Source organism: Ooceraea biroi, chromosome 6 (assembly GCF_003672135.1).
Source record: "Ooceraea biroi isolate clonal line C1 chromosome 6, Obir_v5.4, whole genome shotgun sequence".
NCBI lineage: Eukaryota > Metazoa > Arthropoda > Insecta > Hymenoptera > Formicidae > Ooceraea > Ooceraea biroi.
In genome coordinates, this window is record NC_039511.1 from 5,772,481 (window position 1) to 5,788,628 (window position 16,148).

Here is a 16,148-nt window from a genome sequence, read left to right on the forward strand (position 1 = left end):
TTAATTGAATTATTATCAGTAAATTGTTCTTAAATTGTATAAATCAAACAAAATATCTTACTCTCTACAATCATGGTGGCGGATAAACGAGCTTCCCCGCGGGCGTTTCTAGCTACGACGGTGTATGTGCCGGCGTCTTCGGGACGGACCTGAAGAATGTCGATGGCAACGTATCCAAAATCGTGATATGTCTGGATTCTATTAGCAGCGGTAATGGGTTTGCCGTTGTGGTACCACTCGATCTTCATGCTCAAATCGCTTTGAGGCTCAACACGCGCTTCGAAGTGTGCTCGTTGACCCTCCACAATTTTGTTGGTGCCCTTAAGATTGCCCAGGAATCGCGGTGCCTGCGTAATCTGCGTTTCCTCCTGAACTTGCCGCGAGTACCTGCTCGAGTCTTCTAGAGACTGAATCTTCTGGAGACCAGTAGGATGCTGACTATCGTAAATGACATCGTTCTTGCTGATCACACTCAGTTGAGCGGTAGTTTGAGCCTCGCCGGCTCTGTTGTAGGCCCGGCAAGTATACACTCCGACGTCATGTATCGTTACATATTTGATGGTCAGTGCCACGTAACCAAAGTTGAAGAAGGTTGTAATCCGGGAACCTAATTGACAATGTTACATGAATATGCAGGTACGTTCATGAATAAGGAATAAATGTACATTATGAGTGAAATAAAAAGATATAAATAAAATTGTCACTCACTGGCTTCTACAGGCCGTCCGTCTTTCAGCCACTCGACACGGAGATTGGCGTCACCGATTGGCTCGAGGCGCGCCTCGAAATGGGCAAATCCGCCCTCTCGTATGCCACTTTGATCCTTAATAGGTGATTTAAATTCCGGTGGGCTGCTCAGTTCTGGTTGCTCTTGTACATATTTCTGGTGCATTGCTTGCTGATACGCTTCCAACTCCTCGGCTGCCTCGATGTACCTCGATTGCTCGGGGATACCCAAGTCAGACGTTACGCTTGTTCGCGCTGCGCAATATTTTGGAAGAAAGAATCTTTAATATTCGAAGATGGCGTGAAGACTATTTGAAAGTAACTGTTCATTATGAGACTGTCTTACCAAAGACACGGAGAGTCGCGGAGCTGATGGCCTCTCCCAAGCGGTTCACAGCTCTGACAGTATAAGAACCTGCATCTTCAGTCCGTAGGTGCATTATATTGAGCGAGACGTATCCGAAGTTGAAGATGCTAGTAATTCTTGAGCCTGAGAAGGTAATTTAATAATCATAACACTTTTCTTTCTACAATTACGACCTTAATTATACTGAACATTGATACTTACTGGCTGTGATTGGTTTTCCATCCTTGTACCACTCCACTTTCATGGTGGGGTCGCTAACAGGTGTCAATTGCGCCTCGAAATGGGCGTTACGACCTTCCTGTAGCTCACCAAGATCCTGGAGCGGGCGGATGAAAACCGGCCGCTGTGAAGAGGTTTCCTCCACGCTCTCCTGCCTTTGGTACTTGCTGTAATCCTCGAGCTGTTGGATGTACTGGAGGCTGTCGGGGTGTTGGCTTGCTTGTTCAATCGTGGCGCGTGCTAAAAAAAGGAAATAGTGATTTAATTAATTAAAAAAGTAATTAACACAAATTACTGTCGCGAGAAAAATAAATTGTGAGATATACTTACGGGTTACGCTGAGGGTGGCACGAGATTCGGCAACCCCGGTCGAGCTTATGACACGGCACAAGTACTCGCCGCTATCGTGAAGAACGATGCTAATGAGATCGAGTGATATAAAACCGAAGCGGAAGATAGAGGTCGCTCGGGAACCTATGAAAAACATACTCATTAATTGATTCGAGAGTATTTTGATATGCATATTTAAACAGTAATATATTTTACTCACTTGCGTCGAGTGCTCTGCCATTGACATACCACTCCACCCTCATAGTGGGGTCGCCCACCGGTTCGATTCTGGCCTCGAAGTGAATTCGTCCACCTTCGATCTGATGAACGTCCTTTAATGGTATAATGAAATGTGGCGGCGGATAAATTTTATCTTCCTCAGCGGGCGGCAAGTAAGGCTTGGCGCGTTCCACGTGTCTTAAGTAAATCACTTCGGGGCCAGGCGCTGGTCTGAAAATGTTTTAACCGTTATTTCCTTTGATACCGTTAAAAGCCTACGCTACAGAAAATAAATATTCAGTTCCACTCCAATTAATTTTAATTTTAATTTAATTTATTCACTATATATCTTTTGCAAACTAGAAAAAAAACCTGCTCTAAGAGCATTAAATTTAATTAGTATCGATGAGTCAATCATGAGAGATATAAAATTCAAGTTTTACGTTTTGTTTGTATTTTGTGAAAATAAAAAGCGGATAGATTATTTGATCCGATAATTTGTTATACATATATCTAAAAAGATCTCTTACTCTGGTTCGATGACTTTCGTCGGTCGGGGTAAATTCAGGCGTCTTGGTTCCGGGGCCGTTCCTTTTGGCGTCTCGATGAAAAGCCGCGCTCGGGTCGCGGTGGAGCCGGCTACATTTTGAGCAGTGCACTGGTACCAAGCTGCATCTGAGAATCTAGCGCATGGAATATCCAAAGTCGAAGCTCCGCTACCGTCGCTTGATATACGTATTTCAGGACCGGGTGTTATTGGTACACCGTCCTGTAAGAATTATTGGTATCATGAATCATGTGTGAAAATATTACGAAGTAATGAGAAAAAAAGGTACGAAAAATTGAAGTTATCAAAAATCACCTTTTGCCATGTAATGCGTGGGATTGGAGTGCCGACTGCGCGCGCCATAAAAAGTACGGGTTCTCCTTCTTTTACGCTTGTTGTTACGAAACGTTCGACAAATTTCGGCGCAACTACTTGCTCTTTTTCGATGACATTCAAGTTGCACTGACATGAGGTTTCGCCTGCCTTGTTTCGAGCGACGCATGTTACCACACCAGCATCGGTGCGACTCACATTCGTGATCATCAATGAATTGTTACCAGATTCGTTTACGAGAATTTTGTGAGTCATGTCGTTGGCAACTTGCTGGCCGTTTATGTACCAAGTGACTTCGGGGTACGGACGGCCAGTTACGCGACAATCAAATCTGAAAATGACATGTTGCTTATTTAATTGTTAATTGAATTTATTGAATCTAAAATGTTTTAGATGTAAATAGAAAATACTTAAAATACTTAAAAATATATATATATATATATATATATATATATATATATATAAAAGTGCATACCGCGTCATCTTGCCCTCGGTGGCTTCTTTGTCCGTGATAGTGCGAACGAAATTTGGTGGCAAAACTTTGCCAGAGTCAGTGGACTCGGCAGTCGATTCCATTTGTTGAGTCTTAATAAATTCTCTTTGTTGCGCTTGATATGGAACTTGATCTACTTGATCACTGGGTTCGATAGCCAGATAAGCGGAGCTGACAGTACAACCTTGAGGATTCTCAGACAGCAATGTGTAATGGCCACTGTCTTCTGATAGGGCACCTCGAATTCGTAAAGCAGCTTGTTGATTCGAATAGCTCGTCTCTACGCGTTGAGAATCTCGGATCCTCTGACCGTTCTTGAACCATGTTAACTGCAGCAATGAATATGATTTAAGATATACTGATCAAAGACTGATGCACCATTATAATTGGATATTTTGTAACAATAATTTTTAAGAAACAATGAAAATAAAAATAATTTTAGGCACATTATATCGCAATATAGCCAGATATAAAATTAAATTTAATACGCTGCTTCTTTCTGATAAAATTTGTACTCACTCTTGGTTTGGGATTGCCAGTTATCTTCGCGGTGAAAACGGCGTCCGATCCTTCGATAAGTTTTGAGTTTCTTGGTTTTTGAGTAATTTGCGGAGGTGCAACCGGTCCCAGGGTACGTTCAATTGTTGTGGAAATTTGCGAGTCGGATTCACCGATGAAACGACGAGTGATGGATTCACGGAACTCCGATTCGCGCAACAATCTATACTCGAAAGTATCAACCTGCACATTCAAGAAGCGCAACAAGCATTATTTATAAATGTCGTTGTCTTATCAAAATAATGAATGTGAAAGAAGGCAGTTCACTTAATTTACAAATAATATTTAATAATACCTTGAAATCTTCGATGCTCATGGACGTGCCATTGACATAGCTTCGTTTATCTATTGATTGTTGGTAACTGCGTTGTTGAACGACCTGACTTCCAGTTTGCATTTTCTGTTCACTTGTCTGAAAGCTTTGCGTAAATTCCTTTTTATAGCTATCTGTCAGCTGTGCGGGAGGCCCGAATCCCTCCGGCTGTATGTAAACCGAGCAAATTGCTTCACCTATAAAGTAAAGAAAATCATAGCTTCCTCTATCGTTTTGGAATTCTTTCTATGGTTATTTTATGAAGCATTGGTAAAAAACAAATACACGCATGTAAAATGGAACCTTTCTTTGTGAGGGATCCTTACCATACTGATTTTTTGCACTACATGTGTACTCGCCCTCGTCCCCTGGACCGATCTGATTAATTTGGAGTGTGACAACTCCAGTATTGTCGTTATAGGACATTCGAATCTTTCGTGATTCTAACAGCAGCGTTCCTTTGTGCGTCCATGAAACTGTTGGCTTTGGATTACCACGAACGCAGCCTTCGAAAATGGCATTGCCGCCTTGCGCAAATCTCGCATTTTTGAAAATCCGCTCGAAAATCGGCGGTGATGGATCACCGGGTTTGCCGGTAAATCTGCGTTAAGAAAAACAATGTTAAAAATTATTGTTAAAAACAGCTGCATTTTCTTTAGGAGCTATTGTTAAAGAGTGCAATACTTACACTGGTACCGTTGGCGTCGATTGCATCACGATCTCCCCTTGAACTGCAAAAACGAAAAAAAGTTAAACTAATTTTGGATGATAAATATGTAAAAATGATAATCAGTATTTATATATTGTTAAAACGAATTGTGTACGATCAGTTGCTCAAGTCTATGTGTTCCATCCAGAATTAAATTTGATTCGATAAAGGCTGCAGAACCATAAACTTTCATGCACTATCGCAATGGTGCGTTCTCAGGCTAACGAGTAAATTGGTTTAAATTACGGCGCGACTCTACCGACGTAGACACAACTTGATGAAAAAATGCGCCGTCGCCATCGCGCGTAACGGCGACAGGAAAAAAACGGCGTCAACGGTTCGTTTCCTCGATTCGTTCTACCCCAGTTGGAAAGTACGACAAGAGTCGTGAAGAATGAAGATGAACGCGCATAAAGACGCAAGGTACAAAACGATTATAGCTTTCATTTACAGCTTTGCTTAATCAAGTGAATTTCAACGAGACAGTTTGCTAGATAGTTTGAATGAAAAATAACGTAATCGTAATCGTAATCGTATTGCAACATTAATTAGATATTTTGTAACAAAAAAATCAGAACATTATGGTTTAAAGCAATCCTAATTATATTTCTAAATAGTTTTTATCTAGAAATAAAATTTAATAATCTAATCTATGCACTATAAAGGAAGGTTGGGACGTGACGCTTGACATTTTCATGTATTGTCATACATTTGGAAATTTGCCATGCATATAAACTCCTTCAATCTATATCACTCAATTAATTCATTACATTCATGAATTAATTGCATCATAAAATTCATCATTTCTCGTTGCGCGGCTATGCATCGTTCGCTCAGATCCGCGAACCGCGAAAGCCACCAGCCGCGAAAGGGGCGAAGGACGTAACGCGCTGGTACAAGCACGGGATCGTATTTTTGCATTCAGATGAGGATCACGTTACCATGAGCCATTTTAGGCGCAACTATCTTTGCCCGGCGCTGCGCGCCGCGACGCGACATGACGCGACTGCGTCTACGCCATGCTCGGACCAATCGCGTTTCCCGTTACGCAAAGGCAGTCACTGACCAAAATAAAACCGAGTTTAATGCTTCTCTTCTTCTCGCGCCTACCTACATTTTGCACGAAATTTACGTGTTTTATATCTACGTATCAAAATTATAAATTTAAAGAAAAAAGAGATTCCCTCTCCCTCCTCCTCCATTGTTTGTTCATTTCTTCGTTCTCTGCCATTTTCCCTCTATTCTTTTTCAGCCTGATCGATCGCCGGTCTTGTCATCAGTCACGACTCAAACTGATGACGCCAATGAGTGCTTATTGCGATCAGCTGTTCTTTGAGACATTCTCACAGTATCAATTCTCCTCACGATAAAGACATTCTTTTTATACAAATTTATTTTTTATAATATAATAAAGATAATATATTGAAACAGATTTCATTACACATGATGACTACATCATAAAATATTTAGCCAAGTTTTGCAGAAATATTTCATATAAAAGTAGAGATTTATTTCTATTTAAATATTCATAATTGTTGGTTAATTAAAATATGAAGTGACATTTATTTGATCATAAGAGTAACTTGCAAAACCTTTTAATAAATTTTTCCTTACTAAATATTTACTTATCCTCATCTTGTACACGAAAGATAATGCTAGTTTGACGCTATAGTTGCTAGCGTAACGGCATTGCTTACTGTGTACTTCATTGTCTTTTAGGTTTATATGCACGTTGAAATATAATCTAAAACACGTTACAACGCATGTCAATGCAAGTAAGAGTAAACCTGTCAGCGTTTATGTCATTTGGCAACCACAGCGCTCACATGCCCATTTTCCCTGTTTCTTCAACGTGTAACGCAGTTGGCAAACGCGCTGTAACGCAGCTATCTTCGATAACAGAGATCTAAATCTGTAATCGCTACTGCATAAATCAAAACGCTTATGCGCAAGATATTGTGCAATAATATGGAACATTCACATCTTTTCTTCAGATTTTCTTTATTCTTCAGACTTTTGTAATTCCCATCAAAATTAAAATTTCTTGTGCAATCATTTGTGCATTCCATGATTTATCATGAGAGGCTAAAGATTTTATTTATCGATTTATTGATCAGTATCGGAAAAATAAGTACAGTTATTAAGTAAAAATGATACGTGAATTTCCTTTTCCTTTCATGTCGTAACAAGCAAACATTGTAATAAATTTTTTCTTATATTACTTTGTGAACTTGGCGTTGTGCCTAACTTATATCTTGCGAATAGGATGACTGTAAACAAGGTCATAATAGACACCTTTCTAAGTAGGTCTAACTCTAGAAAATTTTCGGTATTACATTCATATCAAAATACATTAAATTCAAGATATAATAAGATTCACTTTGACAAATTAATGCATTGCAATAAAAATATGTTGCTCCTTTTCCGATTGTCTTTAAAATAATAATACAAATAAAATAATAATACAAGTTTTGCTAATAGTGCAAAAACGATCGAAAAATTAAATCAAAAAGAATCAAAAGAAAAGAATTGCGAAAATTATTTGAGATACATTCACTTTTGCTATGTCGACAGTCGCGTAACGCGACGCCACCCTCCTCCGAGTGAGGGCGCGTGGAAGAATTTTCGAAACGGTCACGCCGAAGAGCGCGGAGAACTATCTTTAGAGCTCTCGCAGGGACGGTGCTCCTGGCACGAAAATAGAATATGAGTATTTGTTAACGGGATATCTGACACAGAGGAAAATAATTTATTCGAGACATTATAAATATTCATTCTTTTCTCGGTAAGAGTAAAGATTACATAAATCGATCGTAGAAGTATATGCTGCTAATCAAATTTTTTGAAAGTCTAGGAATCACGACGTAAGATGTAACTCTACAAATCTGTGAGAAACTTCTTTGACAAATAATTGTGTCATTGCGATTTCCTATAACGTGTTTTTTTTGTCCGGATTCTTCGAGTAGTTATTAAAGAATGCGATGTCTCGATCTCTCGATTTTTCAAACGTCACAACTGACCTCTCTGCTGACTGGTGACCTGTTGCCGCGTAATTTGTCTTTCCGTCCGTTGTTGGATGTATTGCTGCTGTTGTTCCTGTTGTGTGACAGTCTGCTGCTGCTGTTGTTGCTGCAGTCTGTGCTCCTGAGACTGTTGTCGCTTCATTTTGTATCAAGGATTCGCGAAGTTAGTCATAAAATGATCTACAGAGATCTCTGTTTTATGCGTTCCTCTCTTTATTTTTTTTTTCAGTAGCGCGTTTTGTCACCTGAGATTTAACGAACAAAACTCTCGATGCACAACGACAAACCGGAGCAAATCACTCGCGTTTGTTCCGTTTTGTCCCGTAATGCGCGCAATATTCTGCTGGTAGCCGCGGCTTAATCCAGTCAGTCGGCAGAAATCAAGTCATCGTCAAAAGTCTTGTCCCCGTGATTCTTTAAACCAAGACGTCGGTCGAATGCGACGGCTTACGACTTGACGCTTGGCTAAAGCCTCAGGACGTGGAGAGGGTGTCGCATGGTCCGGGTGGGGATGACGAGCGCCCCGACACCCGGTGCGTGCGATCGCCGCACATGAAGAAGAAGAGGAGCGGCGTGCGCGAGTTAGCTTGACATAGCTCAAAACAATTTCCGAAATTTTTATTGTCTGGTTTTTAGGGACGGGGATGATTAAAGACACGTGGTAACATTACTACGATAAATATCTTCTCGCTGTAATACACCAATCACAGAAAATGCGTATGCTTCTCTGAATTTTCTGCTGAACGGTTGGTCTGAGTTTCAGACAATTCGGGCACACAATTGGTTCATATCGATATCACAGGATCGAGGATTCATCCGTACGAATTTTGCGGGAAGTTAACTTGTGCCATTCACCGAGCAAAGCGGCAAGAGCGACTCACGCAACGTTCTTGCGCTCACTGACAGCCGCCTACGCATCTCCGCATTATCGCCCCTTCCGCACTCGCGTCTCTCACCGTTCTCCTCTATGAAGCCGGGTACTATGGACTCTTAAGCATGGATGCGCACCGTAGGTATAGTTTCCTCGTCTTCCTTCGCGTGTTCTCACCATTCATTTTCTTTCTCGAATACGTATACGAGTCTTCATATAGTTTTTATTTGTGACATACGATTTATAAGTGCATCGAAATATATTAAAAGTTAAAAAAATGTGATTACGATATATGTTTCTTTCTAGTGCTTGGATTTTTAGTTTGGAGTTTCTTGCAAAATGACAATATTGGATTAACTGATTTCGTCGATTTTTCTTCTTTTTTTATTTTAGCTTTAGTTCCATAATATCGGTCTGTTCGATGCATTTGTTTTCTTTTTCGTTTCGCCGATGGCGAATTCGATGCTAGAAGATACATATGCTCGTTGTATGTGCGTGGGCCCGGGCCAAGTTTAGCCGCACCGGCAACCCTTGATCGCGACTCCGAGAGCGCACCGCCTGCTCTTGTGAATTCGTACCACTCACTCAGACGCTAAGCACTGTAGTCTAAAAGTGTATGCGTACGTATGACTGAAACTAACAACGCGGGAGATTGCCTCGTAATAACCAACGACTCGTGTTCTGCCCTTTAATGCCACTCGGAGCGCTTTGCGCGAGGCCCCCCTATCCCTTGAATTTAATCAGCTTCATTTATCTGTTTCCCACCGCAAGTGGAAGCGTAGATCTTTCGTACGCTTGGATACGCTCCTAGTAATCGGGGTCTTCCACGTAGGAGCAACGGAATGATCCTGTCTGACCGTTAACGTTTCATACGCCGGCGAATCGGAACGAAATACGCACCAATTGCGAAGTTCACGTGCTACCCGGCACGCACGAGCCACGTACACGCATTAACAATACGTCTTCAAGCGTGATGTATGCTTTACGATCGCAATTAATCTAGATAGCCCCAGTGTGCGTGCCTCACGTGCTTTCTTGGGTGCCAATAAAAAGTGAGCGTTAATAGTCACGGTATGTGCAGCGGAGGAAGCGCCCTTCCGCGTCTTCCGCACTTTAAGAGCGTCGGTACGGATCATCAAGAAAGGTGGGTCACGCGTGAATCACCGCATTTCGTTCGAAATGCCGCATAGCGACGCATCTATTTTGAGGTCTCGTGGAATAATCTCGGTCGAGATGACGAGGGGGCCTTCGCATCTATGATTCAAATCTCGAATCTTATCCGTGCCGGCCCAGAGCAACACAAGCTTGTACATGTCGTGTGCGCGTCGCCGCGATCTATTTTCGGTGATCACAATGATCACAATCGTCATTAAGGATTATCGACGCGGTCGAAAATCGCACAGCCCTGTTGAAATCACTCAGACTTGAAGCGGTCCCCGGTTAATATTTTTCAACAGAGAACTATCATACTATATATCTATTTCTTCATATGTATGTTCGTAAATTTATGCGCAACGTTACTGTTATGTAGGTTACTGTTATATACCTCGCAACGTGGATTTCGATTTTATAAATACTCACCATTTTCCTCATTAAACACTCCATCATACATGTGCGATATTGGAAGTTTAATATTGGAATAATGATCAATGATGTCACTTCCGTTCCTCGTGCAGACAGCACCTGATTCACGCCTGATTGCATCCTTTACCGTATCGAGCTCTGTCCTTGCGTTTCTACGATTATTTCCCTCTATGAAGCTACCATGTAATTCGGGGATAATTTTATTATGGATTGATTTTGGTAAGTTAAGTGATCTATGCAACTACCTGTAATCTGCGGTTAGACCCAAATCATAAAAGGACTCGTATGGCTGTTCATGACTTGCCGAAATGGGTTTGACTTCCTTATCTCGCGACAGAAACAGATCCTTTAAAGCTACATATTTTGGTGCATCTTCAGGAAAGCGTTCAATTATGCGTTCCTTTTGATCACGGTAAACGCCATGTATCGATGACGATGCGCCTGTAATTAAATAGCGATGTTGTTGTAAAAAGCTGGAACGTAATAATTGCCGTTATACGGTTACGTGACTGCATCGGAGAAAATGTATTAACACTCTCTTCACAAATACGATCGCTTGTTTTTCTTCCGTATATTTTTGGATTGCCGACTCACATTTTCCTCCACATTCCGCGAGATTACTTTACCATCTATTTTCATACCAGTTCTTCATGCAACAGATCAGTCCAGTTTTATAATTTCTAAAAATTCTTGAAAACTCCCACGATGCAAAATTCAATCTTTTGTATACTGAATGATAACATCTTAATAACTAATTTAACTGATTTTAATAAAAAAATAATTTATAAGTTTAGGATTTAATATATATATGTCATTTAGATATATATGTATATGTGTATTTATATATATAAACAACAGCGAAATATTTATGATAAAATTACATTGTACACGAATTATATATAGAATTATTATAAAATTACGGGAGTATTTTAAGAATGTTTAGATCAAGAAAAAGCTGCACATATATTATATATTATTAGAATGATTTAGCTTGTTTTAACCACTGAAGAGAGACTATACATTTAACTTATTATCAATGCTACAAATAAAAGAGCGTTTTTTCAAAGAATAAAAGAAGAAGTTTTCATATAACAGTTTTATTATCAATATTAATGTAAAAACTTATAGAAGAATATGATAGATTATTTTTAGTTACTTGAAACAAATTTGTACGAAAAGACTAACATCTTCTTGCATGCCTGTATTATATCAACATTATGATTTTATGAGTTATTATGTTTAAATTACTGTACATCATCGATGCAGCTATATAAAAATGTCTTGTAAACGTCGATAGAAAACTAGTTACAAGAAATAGAATAGAAAAGGAAGATGGGAAGTATAGGCGAGAATCTGAAATAACTTGTTACACCATTACCCAAGTTTATACTGTGGAGAAAGCACACGTTTATTTACATAATATATATGAATTATTTTTTGACCATGTGTGTGAACAGCAATATCAATAAATAATAGTTAACTCCTTGCGATGAGAAAATACGTTGAAATATCTCTTACTTTAAAAATGACTTTAGTCATTTGATTAATATTGGAAATTAATCATTTACATAACGTATAGAATGTTACGCTTTTATGAGATTGCTTATGAAATGCTGTGTTTTATAATTACATCATTTGAAATTGTATATCTAAATGCGTGAAATATCTCTGTCCATTACTGATGCAAGGAGCTAACAGCATAGTGATAGTATAGCGGTATATGCCCCATAATAGGTTCCCACAATTTCCGTCTATCCACAAAACATGAAGTTTTGTTGTTTCAAGCAAGGACAATTAATGTGGAAAGACGTGAAACTATATAGAAGTGTATCAGCCGTGTTTGAGATAATCGGCTACTCTTATTGAATTTATTTATTTAATAAATAATATTCTTGTTTATTAAATAATATTATCATTTTTAAATGACTAGTATATTCCAACAGTATTGCATAAATAAAATGATTTAAAATAACATTAAATATGGGTTAAAATAGAAAGCTATTTTTATTTTTTACTCTGTCGGATTTTTTGTGTTTTCAGTCGTTGTCAAATTTAGCAAAGCTAGATTTAGAAAAGAAATTGTAATTCTAGCTTATAATATAACGTTGGCAAGAAATAATTAATACATATGCTTGAACAGAAATTGAAATTATAATATATTAATAAAAGAGAAGAATAAAGAATCAGAGCAGAAAAGGACAAATAGACATAGACAAGAAATAAGTTGCGCAGGTGTGCAAAGAATCAAAAACTTTTTCAACTTCTCCAAGAGAGAGCATAATAAAAATATTCTACATATTACTTAACAAAGCGCTTTCTTAGCTTTCAAATTTCGCTTTCTTTGTTATTTCTTCATGACCAAGCTCATAACAAGCTCCCTTTGCCTTTGTCGCAATACATTAGTTTATACATTTATATAAAATGCAAAATTATGCACATTGAGACAAAGCTAGCCTGTTTTTGAATTATCGATTAGTGTAGCACCATATTTTTATTTCCTCCTATTCCATAAATTGTCATTCATCCCCAACAAGTAGCAAGCTCTAAACAAAATATTTTGACAATTATCATATTCGCGTTTATCTTCAAGTGTTTGCAAAACTTTCTTCTTGCAAGTAGAAAGTATGAGCATTGTGGATGTCGTTATTTCCTTCACCATGTATTAGTTTGACACCTGCTCAAGCGATAATCAAGTGAGATGATGTAACGTAAATCCGGTACCGACAGATCGAAGTTAGGAACTGAGTTTTCCGCCACCTTGCATTTATTTCATTCGCTCTTTCTTTCGCTCGTTCCTCTCCGTTTGATCTTTACGATATGGGAGCGTATATAGATCGTCTGTTACCTGGCACCTCCAAATGCGCAGAAGTTACGGTGGAACCTAGGCTATTCGTTGCCGTGCATGCATAAGTCCCAGCATCGTCTGCGTGAAGAGAATACATGTAATTATTTTATTAAAATTTAATTCTATGTCTTTTACATAATTGCATAAAAATAAATTTATACAATAGAAAAGCAAATTAATTTAATAGATAGCAAAAGATTATGAAGAAAAATGTACCAGGAAAAGCTCTCATTATGGTGAGGCGGCAAACGCCATTTCTGTATTGGATTTCGTGGTTCGCGGAATTCTCGACGATTCTATGATTCTTGGACCAAAGGATATTGGGTTGCGGTTCAGCTTGGACGATGCATTCAAATCTAGCCGGTAGTCCACTCACTACCGCGATATCTTTCAGTGGCTGAAATTATTCTCAGATCATATATTTTTATATGGCATAATTATTTGAATCTCGTAAAAAGTTTTTAAGTTTACCGTGATGAATGTAGGAGCCTTCTTCGGTAATATGTCGAGGTAAGGCTGAATCACTTCTTTGCTTGATGATACACCGTTGCTGGTCGGCCACGGAGAACCTATGATATTCGATGAAACTTAACAGAAAAGTCTTATAATCGTAACTAATATTACAATCATGACAATCAGGCACTTTAAATTTCACGATTCATACACAATCTGGCAAAGTACAGTGCACCTAATAAATTGATGAAGACTGATAATGATTTTGGTACTTTAGCATGCATGAAAACAAGAAGCATCTAATGATCAATGTTAGAAAAGGCCATTTTCTTGTGCATTGAAATTTCTTATGCGGAATCATTACCTTTTAAATTATAAATTAGCTAGGGAAATTCCGAGAAAAATCCGAGTGCGAGAGAAGCAGGAGAATAGCGTTTTAACGCACATCACGACAGAATCGGCATCAGCAAAAAAAGAGGCTTAAGTGGAAATTGAAAAAGAAAGAAATTGAAAGAAACAGTACAAAGAACGCTCAAAGCAGAGCAAGATGAAACTACTTGAAGCAATCGATGAAGGCAACACGAGTTCTCGCTGGCAGGTATGTACCTGCTGAATCCACATTGCTGGGTGGTCCAGTGGCGCTACTATGCCTGGGAGATAGGCTCGGCAGGCTTGGACTTAGAGACAGCGGGCTGGGCGTTATGCGATCCCACTTAGACGGTGATACTGAGCTGGGTATGACAAGGCTTGGAGGCGTCATTGAGCTCTCCATTCCCAATTGCTTCTTACCGAGATTTCTTGTGTCTTCGACTTCGGAGAATTCACTCTCTGACGTTGGATCCCACTTTACTGTCTTCGAGCTACCGAACTTGCTTGCCGGCTTGCTCTGGCGGCTCAAGGACGTGCCTTTCTTCGTGAAACCGTTCGCTTTTTTCTCAGTGAACTCATGAACTATAGGTACCTCTATATCGCTGGCACGTCTCTGCCCTTTGATGGTTTTCTTACTGCTTTCAACGGTTTTCTTACCCTCACCGGGTAAAACGATACCGAATTCGTAGCCAAAATCGTATTTGAAGTATATGAGTCCAGTATCCGGATCGATTTGTTTCGTTCCTGTTTGTGACGAGTATTACATGCTTATTGCGTCAAGTGTAATTTATTTCTAGACCTATGCGACACGACCTACGCTTAGAGCGTAAGAATACATTATTATAAAGCTATGCGTGTACCTATGTGTGTATGTGTATGCATGTATGTGTATTATATTTTTATGTTGATTGTATAATATGTACGTATATAAAGTAAGTGTGTCACGCAATTAAGATGAACTGTATCTGTCTTTTAGATTAAGATAAAATAATAATTCTGTTACCGTGTTCGGAGACTCGCGATTCTTCTCTATAAGTTCTTGGCTCGTCACTTTCGGTGGTCCTTAAGTCGACGGGCTGCTTCAGTATTGGTTTACTCTGCCTCAAGTCCGACTGGATATCACTCGCGAATTTCTCGGTTCTCGACTTGAAGCTGCTTGTCATATCACTTATGTGACGCGTCGCGATTTCTGCAGATGTTCAGAATTTTGTGTTACGGAATAATGGCCCTATCTTTTCAGATGGACAACAAAAAAATATCTACGCATCCACAAGTAAAGAGAACAGCTTATAAAACAAAATGCCAAAAGAAGAAAAAGTCAAAAAAAAGAAAAATCGATGGTTAAATACAGAGCAAACGATTAAATAAACAGAACAAAAATAAATAAAATAAATGGCGATTGTGAGAGTACTTGACATAATTTTCTCGTGCTTTATCATTCGTTTTCTACATGAAAGCATTGAGACATTGATAATGCTCTTACGATCTGTTGCTTTTTTCACGTCGCTCCCCGAAATGTACCCGTACTCGGGTGGTGAACCGGGCTGTAGAACGCCGTCGACTTTTCCGATAGCCGTTTGCTGTTGGTATCTCTGGATATCGATTTTTTTGTCCGTATCTTCACGACGGATTTGCGTGAGCGACGTCTTTGGAGGACCGGTATCGAATTCCATTGGCGATGCGACATGCTGTCTGACTGGTGCACTCAACGATCTCCTCGAAGAGGGTGCTTGAACTTTTCGATAATGCGGCTCTTCCGTGTCACTATCCGCTGGGGCCCATTTTGGCCGAATTCTGCTGGAATCAACGTCGCTCTCATAGTCGGATTCCCGAAATTGTCCTTGTAAAAATTTCTTCGGCATTGGCACGCGATAGTGCGATTGCTGTTTCTGAACGGGCGCAGCATTGGTGTCGCCGAACTTGATGACCCGGCTCGTCTGCTCGACAGTAACGATCCTCCTAGCGTTCTCCGTCGATTCGTCCATCCTCACAGTTTTCTTCGTCTCTGTACCCACCGCGTTGGTGAACGGCATACTTGTGCGCGCCTCGTAAAATTGCTGCGGTTGAGGCGGCGCGTACGCGATTTCCGGTGGTGAACCGGGTAGGAGAACCGTTTTCGGCTTAGCTGGTGCGACCATTGCTTGTTGCTCGCGATGTTTCCCTATGTAGAAAAGTTTGTCCGGGTGACC

General features: G+C 39.7%; 1 protein-coding gene across 1 annotated transcript in view; it reads right to left on the minus strand.

Moving 5' to 3' along the window:
• LOC105286657 (titin) overlaps positions 1-16,148 on the minus strand; it is a 119,348-nt gene that overhangs the window by 76,147 nt on the left and 27,053 nt on the right. Inside the window, 21 exon segments of the mRNA XM_026970173.1 lie at positions 62-607; positions 709-981; positions 1,073-1,216; positions 1,295-1,552; positions 1,643-1,786; positions 1,863-2,092; positions 2,392-2,630; positions 2,724-3,072; positions 3,217-3,563; positions 3,754-3,975; positions 4,088-4,302; positions 4,432-4,706; positions 4,794-4,836; positions 10,290-10,468; positions 10,538-10,733; positions 13,138-13,215; positions 13,354-13,534; positions 13,609-13,706; positions 14,197-14,703; positions 14,963-15,148; positions 15,443-16,120. Of these exon segments, the coding sequence (XP_026825974.1) occupies positions 62-607; positions 709-981; positions 1,073-1,216; positions 1,295-1,552; positions 1,643-1,786; positions 1,863-2,092; positions 2,392-2,630; positions 2,724-3,072; positions 3,217-3,563; positions 3,754-3,975; positions 4,088-4,302; positions 4,432-4,706; positions 4,794-4,836; positions 10,290-10,468; positions 10,538-10,733; positions 13,138-13,215; positions 13,354-13,534; positions 13,609-13,706; positions 14,197-14,703; positions 14,963-15,148; positions 15,443-16,120 (5,388 nt within the window).